The following is a 13,972-nucleotide window of genomic DNA, read 5'->3' on the forward strand; positions in this document are numbered from 1 at the left end:
GAGGGAGAGGGAGAGGGAGAGGGAGAGGGAGAGGGAGAGGGAGAGGGGAATATACCCAAAAGACCATGATTCTGGGATGGAAAATGAGCGAGCTGATATCTTTGGATATTTCATGTCTTAGAAAACTTAGCAAAAGGAAGGCTGCTTATTTGCATCAAAACAGCATTTGGAATGGAATCATTCAATTAAGGATGCTGAAATTATTACATTTTGCAGGACTTAATAAGATGATAACCATTTGTGTAATTATGGTAGTATTTTTGGCTATTTCATCTCTGCAGTCCTGTCTTAATGGGATGGTATTTGATGATTTTTTATTAGCAGATGTGATTTTCCTCAGAAGAGGTGACACTTGGGAGAAGAGAATCGTATCATTTATATTAACACACATGCATTAAAACGGCCATCTCCCCTCCTATGCCCCGTGGAGGTGTGTCATCCCTTTAACTTTGCTAATGATTTTTATTTTTGTCTTGAGGTGTTAAATAAGAGCCTGGAGCTGTCTTTCTTTAAGATTGTTATTCAGAAGATAATCTTCACTCATCAGAAGGAACAACTTGAAGCTGACAGCAAGCAGAGTACACCCCGGCTAATCTTTCTAGGGCAGGTCTTCCCCACTCTTCATTTCAACACTTAACCATCTCAAGCCCCAAGTAACATGACCACTAGTCTAAATTACACAAAAAAATTAGAGCTAAGTGTCCTACAAACGATGGCAGATGTGGGGACATAAGCCTTTAATTAAAGTTCTATAGAGAGAAGGATTTATTTTGGTGAAGCATGGCTGGTACTTTTACACATTTTTATCCCAACTGTACTAAAAAGGAATATGCAGTTACTGGTGATCTAAGTGGTTTGTAACATAAAGCCTATATGGAAACAATCTTTCTATTATGATTACCAGTGATCCTTAGTTTAAATTGTCAGCTTGACACAACCCAGAATCATCTGGAAGGAGAGAGTCTCAGTGCGGATTGGCCTGTGGCGTGCCTGTGGGGATTGTCTTAATGAAGGTAACTTACACAGGAAGATGGAGCCCACTGTGGGCAGTAACATTGCCTAGGCTGAGGGTACTGAAGTATGTAAGAGTGGAGGCAATCAAGAAAGCACACATGGATTCATTTCTCTTGGCCCTCGCCCACAGATGTGATGTGCCTAGCTGTGTGAAGTTTCTGCCTCAACTTCCCTTCAAAATAGTGGCCCGTGACCTGGAATTGTGAGCTACAATAAGCCCATTCTCCACTAAGTTGCTTTTTGCCAGGATATTTCATCACAATTACTAAATATTAAAATGGTTAAAAAATGCCTTGGGCTCTTGAGAATAACTAATTTTATTGTCTGAAGACCTAAGCCTGGTGGCACATTGTGTTAGGAGGTTTGAGAGAAGTGCTTTTAGGGCTGAGGTTATGGGTCAGGGGTAGGCAGGTAGGTTGTCTGTCGTGTGTGTGTGTGTGTGTGTGTGTGTGTGTGTGTGTGTGTGTGTGTGTGTTCCCAGATTCAACACTAAGTACTGCCTGGCAAAAAGAAGAAAACCCTTGACTTAGCGTTGCCTTGACAATGAAGTAGTGTTTGCATTCACGATAATGCTATGGCATCAATGGTGTTATCTATCACTATTGTTTCCAACTAAACAACTCTTATAAGGAAATTTCTTCGCAACATACTTTAAAATAAGCAGACGGCAAATTTACCTTGAGCCCCAGGGAAAGAGAATTCTCTTAAACTCTGAATTTTAAAAGGATCAAGAGTATTCACAATAATGAGCAATGGTATAAGAATGCATTTTGTTTTGCATCTAATCTCTTACCTGAGATGATAATGCATGATAAATGTGCTTTCTCTGCTCTTTCTTACTATCTCAAAGGACACGAAAGCACAGTCCTTCCTGAACTTTCTTAGCACAATTCACAAAAGTGAGGAAACAAATAACAACATCACAGTCTTTAAAAAGAGAGCTGGGGAGATGGCTTGGCAGGCAAGAGGGCTTGCTCCGTGGGCATCCTGACTGGAGTTCAGATTCTTCCAACCCACAAACACACAGACATGGCAGGGTGAACTTGCAAACCCAGTGAGCCCAAGACAACATAGGAGGCAGAGACAGGGGAATTCCCAGAAGCTCACAGGTCAGCTAGCCTAGGCTACACAACAGCAAACGAGAGACCCTGCCTAACCCAAGATGGAAGCTGAGGTCCAATATATGAACACACAAGGACACGTTCACAGCTGGTCATCTATCCAGGTTAATAATACTCCTTTATGTTGAAAGCCTTCTCAGCATGACTGATTCCCTCTCTCAGCTAAGGAGAAAAATTAGCATATCCCTATTGATTGTGTAAACTTGGGTTGGTTAGGTACTTCACAGGAAATATTAAGAGTGTTTCTTGCAGATAGCCTGGGAAGAGCAGAGGTTCCTTCTCTTACCCCGTGGAAGACTTGAGATGAGGAAGGAAAGGCTTGTTAAATTACTTTAGCATTAGGCTGTAATAAGAAAGCCAAAATGAAATTGTAAAAGCTCAACATAGGCTCTTTTTTGTTTTTTTGGTCCTTCTGTACAGTGAAGATATACCCTAAGCTGTCAGAGCCATATTAAATGGGGCATAGTTAAATGGAGTGCCTGTGATAAGGGGCTCGGCTGGGCTATCAAAGCATTCCATCAGTAGGATTGAATTTCCAGCATATTGCACGCTTCTCCACGCTCCTTCTCCCTTTTTCCTTTCAGTGACACTACAAGGGCAGCTTCAGATATGCTTATAATTTGTGGTTTTATAATGCAAGGAACGTCCATGTTTTCAAAGAGCTATGATGTCATATGAGCCAAGAGCTAAGATGAGGGGGGAAAGAAACCCTAGCAATGAACAGAGTCAGCTTGAAAGGAAGACCTTAGAGCTCTTTGAGTCCAGGCCTATCCGAGGAGAAACCTTTCCAATGTGTGTTTGTCTTAGATGTGCTTGTGAAACCCCACCCCGAGGACTGTGTCACTTCAGCAACTTGTGAACACCAATCAGGATTGCTGTTACAATCTGTTCTCTTCAAACACCCGAATTCCTCCTACATGCAATCACTTCTCATTTCAAATTGTTCCTCAGAAAAGCATGTTAGTATATCTTATATTTCTGATTCTATTCAAGTTTGAAGATACAGAATGAATACTTTCTCTGTATCCTTGCATATTTGTAGTAGGTACGCATACATGTGTGCAGCCCGAGCTCAATGTCACCTGTCTTTCTCAAGTACTTTCCGGTTTATCGTGTGCCTGTTGAGGGATGGGGGTGTATGTGCATGTTGGTGTGGATGTGTGCATGGGCACATGGTTGCATATGCATGTAGAACAGACAGTGAGGCCAGATGTCTTTCTTAGTCACTCTCCTCTTTGCTGACTGAGAGAAGATCTCGTGGTGAACCTGGAACTCACTGAAGGAGGTAGATTTGGTGACCAGTGAGCTGGAGAGAGCCCCCTGCCTCCACTTCCCCAGTGCTCGAATTTATAGTAGCATGCCACCCTGGCTAGGTTTTGAATACTAGGGATCCAAACTCAGATTCTCATGCTTTGTATGGCAAAAACTTTCTCCCCAGATAAAAATCATTTTATATCAAGACTATTTTGTTGTTTTTAAATACTTTCTGTAGCTCACTTCTCTCTGCCTATGCAGGGTCACCTGTTATGTACAGCTTCCATAAAAAATAAACAGCACCTAAAACATCAAACTAGCCAACACGTTCTCAACTGATCTGCCACTTTCATATCTCCAAGCCCATTCCTTGTTTGTTGCTGTTGGTGCTAGAATCATCATCAAAACAAAATTCTAGCACTGGGTATCATTCTAAGACAATCTTGGTAGCAACACTTTCTGGTAATGTACAGAGATTATAGAATTGTCTGAAAAGAGACCCAAAGAGAACAGTATTCCCAGAGGGAACCACACCCACACAAGGTCTTAGCTGCCACCATTTTAGCCGTTGTCTCCTGTGTTTCTCTCTTCTTTAAAAAAATTTTCTCTCTGGTTAGGCAGATGGCTCAGTAGCTAAAATGGTTGTCATCGGAGGGTGAGGACCTGAGTTTAGACACCCAGTATCCATATAAAGATGAGCATAATACTGTATGTCTGTAATCTCAGTGAGGTGCAGTGGGGTGTGGATACAGGAGAGCCACGGAACTGTGTAGGGCAGCTAGCTTGCTCTACACAGCCATGGACTGGAGATCCTGTTGTCCTCTGACCTCCACACATGTGAGACATTGCTATTCACACATAAATGTACACCGAGGAGGGGAGGAAAGAGGTGGGAAGAGAGGGGAAAGGGAGAAGGAAGAGAGAGGGGAGAGGAAAGAGGAGGAAAATCGGGAGGGAAGAAGAGGTTTATATATATATATAGCACCCTCTACATATTAGAAACATAGTCTTTTCTCAGATTGGCACCACCCTACTTTACCAGAACATCCCGGATCAAGTGTTTTCTAGCCAGCATGGCAGAGTGCTTACCAAAGATTCTCTTGGGTTTTCCATATCGACTTTGGTTTTGATGTTTTTCTTTTGACTTCCTTGAGCGCTCACAGAGCCGCTGGCGAAACAGGAGCCCCGGGAGGTGCCCTCTAACACGCTCCTGCAGGAAACACCCTTTGATCCACTCTCTGTCTGTACCGTGGCTCTCTTATCAACTCTGCAGGTAGAAAGTGATTTCTCTGATAAATTACATCGGCCGTTTTCAATCATGCTCTTCTTCCAGCCCTTTAATGTTTAAGGTAACCTCCGTGAGCCTCTTTGTCTTTAAACCTTTCAGTGATAAGTGTTGCTCTCTCTAGCCTTGAGCAAGAATATCTTCAAATATTTCACTAGTGCGTCAATTTCGATTTGCAAGGATAATAACTTATTTCATTACACTGTTTATTAAATGTGCACACATACAAACAGGCTTGTGTGCATTGGTGTATGTGTATGTGTGTGTGTGTGTGTGTGTGTGTGTGTGTGTGTGTAAGGTAAAGGATGTCTTCTTGTGTGTTATTCTTTAGGTGTTTATGACACAAAATATTTCATTGGCCTAGAACTTCCAAGTAGGCTATGCTTGCTGGCCAGAAAAGTCCAAGGCCCTGTTTGTCTCCACGGCCCCTGCAATGGGAGTACAAGTCTGTGCCACCATGCTTGGCTTTTGTTTATGTGGGTTCTGAAGATGGGGTTTAGGTCTTCATGCTTGTAAGGCCAGCACATTACTGACTGAGCCATCTCTCCATAGCCTCTATTTTATTTTTATAATTGCTTTTGGGGAGGGACAGAATATAAAACGCCAAAGGGTGATTGCTAAATACATTTCTGGCTTAAGATCGGCAGGAAAAGTAATTACTTCTGGAAAGTTCTAAGTATACATTTGCTCAGTGCGATCAATGAAATCGGCATGCTTTCAAATGTGTGTGTAATTTTCTTCCATTTCATGCAATGTGGGTACATTCATGGTTCCTGGTGTGGGTTGAATTACTATCAACCTGGATGTAACTCACTATTCTTTAATTTCAAAGACCATTGGCTTGGTTAAGAAAGGAACATGAACTAAATTATCATTTTATAGCTAACTTTTATTTCACTGTTTAAATTATAGCTAATGTATAAGGGATTATATTCTCTGCATGTATAGAGACTGTGCTTGGCTGGTATTTAATGATCAGAAAGTAAACAGCTCTCCTTGGGTTGGGGGAGCAGGGAGACCCCTCTACACTGCCCTTCTCCGTTCACATGTGTTTACCTGTTTAGAAGTTCTGTCATAAAGGCATCTTTTGTTGGGCACACAGCAGGGCTGGGTCTATTCCTTGGCTCCGACTTCATTTGGTTATAAATGTCTTGGGAGTGTTTCAGACTTTCTGAGCTTTGCAAACCATCGTCTGGACTCTGACCATCTGCCTTCTTGGTACCCCTACTCAGTTCGTTTTCTATCTTTGATTGTACTTCAGCTTTCTTCTTTTCTTTCTTCCTCTCGGATTTCAGTTTTGTGTCTTTCTTTTCCACTTTACTCTTGGATGCTTCCATTCTCCTGCTACTGAGAGCTGGAAGCCTGCTCTTTCGAAAACCAAACCAGCTGGTGAAGGAAGGCCCTGCCCTGGGCCTCACTTCCACAGAGGCAGACTTTGTCTGCACTTGGCCCTTTTCCACATTCTCCTGAATGCACAACATGACCTTTTCTTCGATGGAGGGTGAGAGGGGGGCTTCTGGGCTCACGACACTAGCCCCAGTTGAAGAAGCATCTGGATGCCTTCCAGAAGTTTCTAGCTTAGATATTCCACTTGTTTCCAAATTGCTTGGGCACTGCATCTTCCCTGGAACTTGCTGGGATTGAGGGCAGTCTGATAGAGGAGATGGATGCCTATGGTGGTCACTGCTAGAATGCTCATGAACACCTCTTTCGGGACATTCTTCCTGAGTAGAGAACCACTGGTCATCCACTCCAGGAGTGAGGAGTCCTTCTGGCCTTGTGAGCATCCTCAAAGGTAACTTGCTTGGGCTTCCATGCTGGCTGCTAGAACTTCCCGTGCTACAGAGAGAACTCTGCCTGGAAAAGGGGTTTCCCAGAGGCCTTCCAGCACTGGGCAGATTATCAGACGTTGAGACAGAGGGGGTCTTGCTTGGGGACCCTTCCATTGAGATATTCTGTCTGGTGAGGGAATTGCCTCTTTCAGCCGTGTTGGTGATAATCTGAGTTCGAATCTTGCCTGGCCCTTCTGTTGGGGGTGTGGAAGGCTTCTCTCCCAAGTGGCTACTGAAGCTCTGACTCCGAGCTTTGGCTCCATTCATGCCTAGAGCAGGCTTTAGGTGTGGCTTGCTGGAGGAGAAGGACCTTTTTATGGCTCTGCTGTCTGCCCCATCTCTTCCATCATCTCTGGAGATGCTACATTCCAACGATTCTGTCATTGTTGAGTCTAAGGCAAGTCCTCTAGCTAGACTGTCGGGACCTCTCAGACCTCGTAAGGCTGTGGTTCTCTCATCTCTTGAGGTCTCCAGACTTGTAGGGTCCTTGGAGTCCTCAGGATTAGACTTGTTTGCTGCAGCAGAGCTTCGGGATGCTTCATTTAAACTATCCTTTTCTTGTTTCCCTGGTACCATGGAAGTTTTCCTGAGCAACTGAGGAGACTTCATGAGAACTTTGAGTCCTACCGGGAGGCGAGTTTTAGGTCCTTTCTCCGGAGGGTTCTGACCACCTTGTGAGGTGCCCTGGTTTCTACAGGATGAGGAAGAGGAGGGTGGACTGTTAACCTGAGGTGTCAAGGACTCATTCACCCCTGAGAAGGAAGGCCTGTGTGGCATCACAGTGCTGTCACTTAACTGTCTTTTCCTCCCTGGAGACAGGCTTGTACAAGATGTCACCTCTAGCAGTTCACAGCTTGAAGGACAAGTCTTGGGTATCTGTAAGTCTGTGTCCGTGTGGGCGGTTCCAAGCGCATGGTGAGGGGAAAGTTTAGGGGTGCCTCTTTTTGGAGAGACTTTTGGAGGCCCCGAAGTCGTCACAGCAAATGGGCTGGAGGGTATGTGTTCAGGGTATCGGGTGTGCACCACCGCTTGGGTTGAGGGAGGAGTTGGAGGGAAGGCAGGCTTTCTGGAGGCCACAGATGGTTTCTTCTGTATTTCTGACATCACTGGACCGGAAGAGACAAGAGGAGCAGCGGATCCTTTCAACAATGGGGATGTCAACCCTGGACTTACGGTGTCTCCAGGGACCCGAGTTTCAGGTTTGGCAGGTGATGGTAGTGGTGGATAGTCATAACTGGGTCTGACCAGGAGCGACACTGATCTCCCTGGAGGGGTTGGAGGGGAGGGAGACCTCATTCTTGTCTGTGGCTCAGAGACACAGCCGTTGGGCTTCATGGGGGATTCACCACTGTCACTTCTCCCCATGAGATGCAGTGTCTGGATCCCTGCAGTTTGATTTTTGGGGCACTGAACACAATTCTTCTTATTGGAAATTTTGGGAATATGAGGAAGCTGGGTGGGGTGTTTTGGAATGTGTGATTCTGGTTGTACATCACAAAGAGAACCAGGACTCTCTGCCTTTCTACACTGTGAGAGTTTCCCCATAGGGGATGCTGGTGTCTTTTCAGAAGTCACTAGAGCACTGGAGGGGACCAGCATGGTGGGCATAGACTCCACCAGTTTTGATTTCTGAGGTGAAGACTTGCCTCTGGAAGGGATTTTTGTCAGACCTTGCTTTGTGTAGACACCCATGTTTCTAACAGGTCTAGAATTACCCTGCCAGGCTACCCCCTGTGTGGGCTTGGCAAGCTTTGGTCGTGGGGAATTCTGAGTTATTACAGTCTGAGAGCTGAAGGAGTCATTCGGAGCTGTGAGAAGACTGTTTTCATCTTTTGGAATGTTTTTCTCAGTCTCCTCTTCAGGTTTCTTCAGAAAAGGATAGTCTCTTGCAGCAGCACCTGCCTGTAAGTGAGTAATTTCCTGAGGTGAAAGTTCAGTGACTTCCTCTGAGGGCCCAGCAAGGGCTGAGCTGATGGCAATTTCATCCCTGGTGACAGTGACAACTCCAGCCTGGTGAGAGCTGAATTCCACTGGCTCTCCATTTTCTGCATCAAATATGACCGTGACACATTCTTCGGAAGAGGTCCTCTTGACAACCCTTTGCTGCTTGATGAAGCCGAATGCCTTTGGGCTAGTCTCTAAGTGGGTGGGACATGCTTCTTCCCCCATATCCCGAGAGCCACCTTCAGATTTTCTGAATCCCACCTCTAGGTTCTCCATGGACTTGTCAGTGTCCCCAGTCAAGGACAGGTCTGAAGGGCTTCTCTCATCGCTGCTCTCTATGTGCAGCTCATTTAGGGTTTCATTGTCATCGGTATCTGAGAGCTGCAGGTTCAGAGGCACGTGGCCATGAGCTTGGCTGTGTGGGTCCCTGTCTCTTTGCACCCAGGGCAGGTGAATACTGGGGCATAGCTTCCTCTCCAAGGGGCAGTGGCTAGCACAACGAGCTAACCTTTCAGGCATTTCTCTGGTATAAACTGAGGCTGTACCTTCTGCAAAGTATTTCCTATGTGGCTCCCAGTTAAATAGACTGTCTGAAACACTGTGTGTCAATTTACTGCCCTGTATCCTGTAGCCCTGGCTCGGAGATGTGAGTGGCAAGGCTGAGGATGGGAAATCTTCATGTGCATCCTCATGAGAATTTGCATCATAGATGAATGTCTGATGGAGTTTCTGGCAGGGGATCCCCATGCCAGACGGTTGGCAGGGCGGACACTCCTTGAGGCTGCTGGTTTTAATTCCTGGCGAATAGATCCCCTCATTCGAGTTCATGCAATCTTTATAACCCCATTTGCTTATCACCGATGATGGTGATTCAAGGAACACTTTCCGCTTCTGTAGCTTCCTCAGTCCTTCTAAAATGTGGCTTTCTTTGATACGGGTCGGAGGTAGTTCATCTGCAGGGCTGGCGAAGCCACTTGGGAGCGAAGAATCAATACTCAGTCTTTTATCCCAGATCCTCGATGATTGCTAGGAAAGAAAAATATAGGTATCAGACATGATTGAACCAAACAGATCTCAAATCAACAAAGGAAATGCCCCTCAGTAGATTTAATTTGTATAAGTGGGTGATAAATATTCACATATAAACAATTTGTACAATGGTAACTAACTATGCAGTAAACATTGACTCCGCAAGACCCTGTGCTAAGCGGCATGGTGAAATAGAGAAATGAAATGTAAGAACTATTTCTTTAAGAGTGGAAAACCCAACTGGAGTAAGGATCCATTAGTCCAGCTATGTGTCAAGAAAATACATATGAGAAGTAGAAATAGGCTGCCTATCATAGAGGTTCATAGGAAAGACCCATGGGTCTATGTGGAGTTAGTGATGGGTATAAAGGAAAGTCCAGTGAATTTTTCTTTTAAACTTAACTATTCCTTGAAAGACTTACAGACTTACCTAGATTTCCATGTGAGGAAGATATCTTCCAGGTGGAAGAAACAAGGGTTAGAGATGCAAATCAAGACGGTGTGTTCAAGTTTCACTTACGGAATGGGCAGAGGACAATATAGCCTCACTATGGAGAGTCAAGGCAGAGCAGAGGAAGGGGTTGAGAGAGGAAAGCATTTCAATCTGCCAGTCTAACGGTTGATAGCTCTCTGCCTTCATGAGTGTCTAGGAAAGGTTTCTGAAGTTATCACGTGTACCTGCATACATGTCCGTGCACATCTACATGAACAACTGGGCATTAGCAGTGGCATTCCACTGAGGTGGCAGCTCAGTTTCTTACCCTTGTACCTTCCCAAATGCCAGTCTTCCAAAAGTGGATGGGATATGAAAGGTGGGGTTCCTCACATTTTTGTTTTTCACAGAATGGATAACGCGGAGCAGAGAAGCATAGGAGAGAAGTAACATAAACCGAGGACCTGCCAGAGAGCAACCACTGGCATGCTGCTGTAACTGCATCCCTAGACCACCGTGAGAGAGATACCATACCTCTTTCTCTTTGCTGTGGGACTCTGAGGTCCAGCAAGCCTACTCTGTGGCAGGTCTCGGAGATAGGAGATTTGGACAAACATTTGGACTCATGTTTTTTCTTTTTCTGGAACTTACTACAAACCTGTGAAGTTGGTTTCCACCCCAAAGTGGCTAGAGTGGGATGTGAACTTGGGCTTTTGGCTCTGGAGTCCACACTCTTCGTCTGGGTTCTGCATTGCTCTATCAAGCTTAACTTCTAATCTCCTTTCTGTCTGCACTATCTGGTGTTAAACAAAACCCATAGGTTTTCTTGGCAGTGATCCTCCAATAGCATTTCAGAGTTTAAATAAGAAACTAGCACACTGAAACAATGAGGGGCTGACTTACTTGAAAATCATTATTTTATTTTTAATCGTATGTATGTATGTATGTATGTATGTATGTATGTATGTACCTGTTTGTGGCTGTGTGCACACCAGTTCAGGTGCTCATAAAGGCTGAAAGTGGGTGTTTGCATCCCTAGAGCTGGAGACACAGGTGGTTGTGAGCTGCACAATGTGGTTTATGGGAACTGGGTCTTCTGCAAGAACAGTATCAATACTCCATCACTGAGTCATCTCTCCAGCCCTGCTCAGGATCTTTTCAAAATTACTAATGGTGACTGGCTTTAGGAACAAATATGGCAGTTTCAGAGGATCACTATGCCAGCTAGTCCCTGTCAGAGAGTCTGAATATGAATAAAGACAGACATTAAAAAGGACCAGCGACTTCCATCAGAAACTGAACTGTTTTGTAAGCTATAGACATTGGATTATATCTAAGCCATTTTCATGAAATTTACTCTTGCTATCTCCAGCACACACATTTATTTGTCTTGACGTCCAATTATTTATTTTCTTCAGAAAACCCTCCAGTGTCTGGAGCTGCTGGGACAGACGTGATTTGCTGACACTACCCTTTTCCTCTTGGAGTTTTGTTCTTTAATTTTAGGAAATTGCATCATCCAAAGCTCCTCTGGAAATCAGAAGAAACCTCATCCCAAAGCCTGAGTGAATATTCTAGATAGAACAGAGAATGGGTTTGCTCAGTGTGTGTTTCTAAGATTCCCCATGGTCTTGAGAGTCACACTGATCACAGAGATGGGAAGCCAGAAAACAGGGCCCTCCAAGAACTACATGGCAGATCTATTTAACCCACAACAACTAAACTCAGCTCCTGCCTACCCACCTTTCCTCTTCTTGTCCACAGCCAGTTCATGCTGTATTTCAATATACCATTCAAGTCAGAGGCTTTGAATCTTCTGATGAGATAAGCCACATCCTTCCCTGAATCAATCTCTCTCTCTCTCTCTCTCTCTCTCTCTCTCTCTCTCTCTCTCTCGGGAGCTGACACTGGTGAGTTGAGACAAGTGTGGACCAATCTTGAAAGTTGGCAGGAGAGTAGCAGGGGAACATGAGAACCTCATGGGACAGAGCCTAGAGAGGGTCATTTCCTATAACTGTTACATTATTTGTTCAAGAAAGTGGGATAGAGTGCTTAGGGGGCAGTGCCGAGACTGGAGGAGGCCTTTGATAAGCTGGGGGTACAGTTTGTGCCCTCAGGACCTTTCTATCTCTTGCCAGGAAAATACTACATTTTACTTAAGGAATTGTTGGTGTTCATGGGAATAACTCAATGCCAACAGCAGGTATAGGCCTTCTATATGTAAGGGTGACTCAACAAGGCCGGGATAACAGAACCATCAATAGTGAAGTTTCTAGAACTAATAACTGGTTTTACCATGCACTGCTATATTCTTGGGACATATATTTAAATCCTCAGGACCTTGGTTTTCTTGACTAAAAATTTGGGAGAGTTGGGTCTGGAGAACAGCTTAGTCAGTAAAGGGCTTATATGTAAACATGAGGTTCTGAAGTTGATACCCAGAACCTATTTTTTAAAATGTCAGGCATGAAGGCATGTGCTTAGAATTCCAATACAGGTGAGGCAGAGCCAGGCAGATCCCTGGGGCATGCTGCAGGCAGCCGACCAAGCTGAACTGGTGAATTCCAGGTTCAGTGAAAGACTGTTCCAAAAGAACATGGTGGATGGTATCAAAGAAATAATAACTGAGGCTGACTTCTGGCCCTTATATGCATACACACACACACACACACACACACACACACACACACACACACACACGGATATCTGCAAATATGTATACCTAGCATGCATCCATGAATACATAGATGAGGAAAACTTAAATATGTTGTAAGTCTTACATGAGTTAATATTTGTGTGGTACTTTGAAGAGCGGGCCACATATGGTAGTAACTGAATCTATTAGAAACCAGATTTCCCTATTGAGAAAGGCTAGTGAATTTTATAAATGCGTTTCTTTCTGTTTCTACAACAAATGATATTTAAAAAATAGTTGTGGGCTCAAAGAAGCTATTACTCACACATTTATTATTATATAATTTAACAATGTGTTCCTGTTCAGAATCCTGTGATTTATTATGTAAGTCAATACTAAATAAAACAGCTGATGCCAGGCACAAACTGCAGAAATAATATAACTTTAAAATGTCTCAAGGTCCTGATATAGCTCGCTGGGACCCTGAGAACTAAAAAGTGTACTTTTTGAGCTGTCACAGGCTGTAAACTGTCATAGGTACAATTGGATTATCACTGGGTGGCCATCTGAGGAGTGTCACTAAAGGGTTTTTATTTTCTCTCTTTCAAGGAAGAAATTGCCTTAGAATATCAAAGACTTCCCCAATTAGAAGAATACTCAGCAGTTATTTTTTTTTTTTTTTTGGAGAGACAGGTACAATGTCCAGACAGTGGGTAAGGTTCTTGTCATGCAATTATGATGACCCAAATTTGATCCCTAATACCAAAATGAAAAAGTTGGGCACACTAGTGAATACTTTTAATTCTAGTACTGTCCAGGAAGATACAAATAGATACTTGGAGGTTGCTGGCCAGCCAGCCTAGCCTGCTCTGAGAGTTCTAGATCAAAGAGGGATCTTGACTCAAGACAAAGCAAAGCAAAGCAAAGCAAAGCAAAGCAAAGCAAAGCAAAGCAAAGCAAAGCAAAGCAAGCGAGCGAGGGAGGGAGGGAAGGAGGGAGGGAAGGAAGGAAGGAAGGAAGGAAGGAAGGAAGGAAGGAAGGAAGGAAGGAAGGAAAGAAGGCTCCCATGGAACAATCTAAGGTATCCTTTGGTATATAGACAAACATGCATATGAAGACATGAACCTATATACACATGTGCACCCCAACATATACACACAAATAAAACAATGAAGGAAGCAAAATAGCCATTGGAGAGAAAGGGGAAGCAGAAATAAAATAAAGTGGAAGACAGGTACACAACAGGGCAGAACACTAGTTGCTCTTTCAGAGGACTCATGTTTAGCTTCTGGGGAAGGGTGCTCACAACCACCCATGACTCATTCTAAGGAACGCAATGCCCTCCTTTGGCCTCTGTGGTCACTTGTTCGCAAGTGTATATGCCCATGTTCATACACATACAGAAAAATAAATCTTTAAAAAGAC

At 44.1% G+C, this 13,972-nt stretch overlaps 1 protein-coding gene across 1 annotated transcript in view; it reads right to left on the minus strand.

Moving 5' to 3' along the window:
* The window catches only part of Nckap5 (NCK associated protein 5), an 809,936-nt gene that overhangs the window by 106,789 nt on the left and 689,175 nt on the right, over positions 1-13,972 (minus strand). The window contains exons 12-13 of the mRNA XM_021198000.2: positions 5,731-9,476; positions 4,479-4,656 (exon numbers count right to left, since the gene is read on the minus strand). Coding sequence (XP_021053659.1) covers positions 4,479-4,656; positions 5,731-9,476 — 3,924 coding nt within the window. The remainder of the gene's footprint in view (positions 1-4,478; positions 4,657-5,730; positions 9,477-13,972) is intronic.

The sequence above is a fragment of the Mus pahari genome, chromosome 5, assembly GCF_900095145.1.
Source record: "Mus pahari chromosome 5, PAHARI_EIJ_v1.1, whole genome shotgun sequence".
Taxonomy (NCBI): Eukaryota; Metazoa; Chordata; class Mammalia; order Rodentia; family Muridae; genus Mus; species Mus pahari.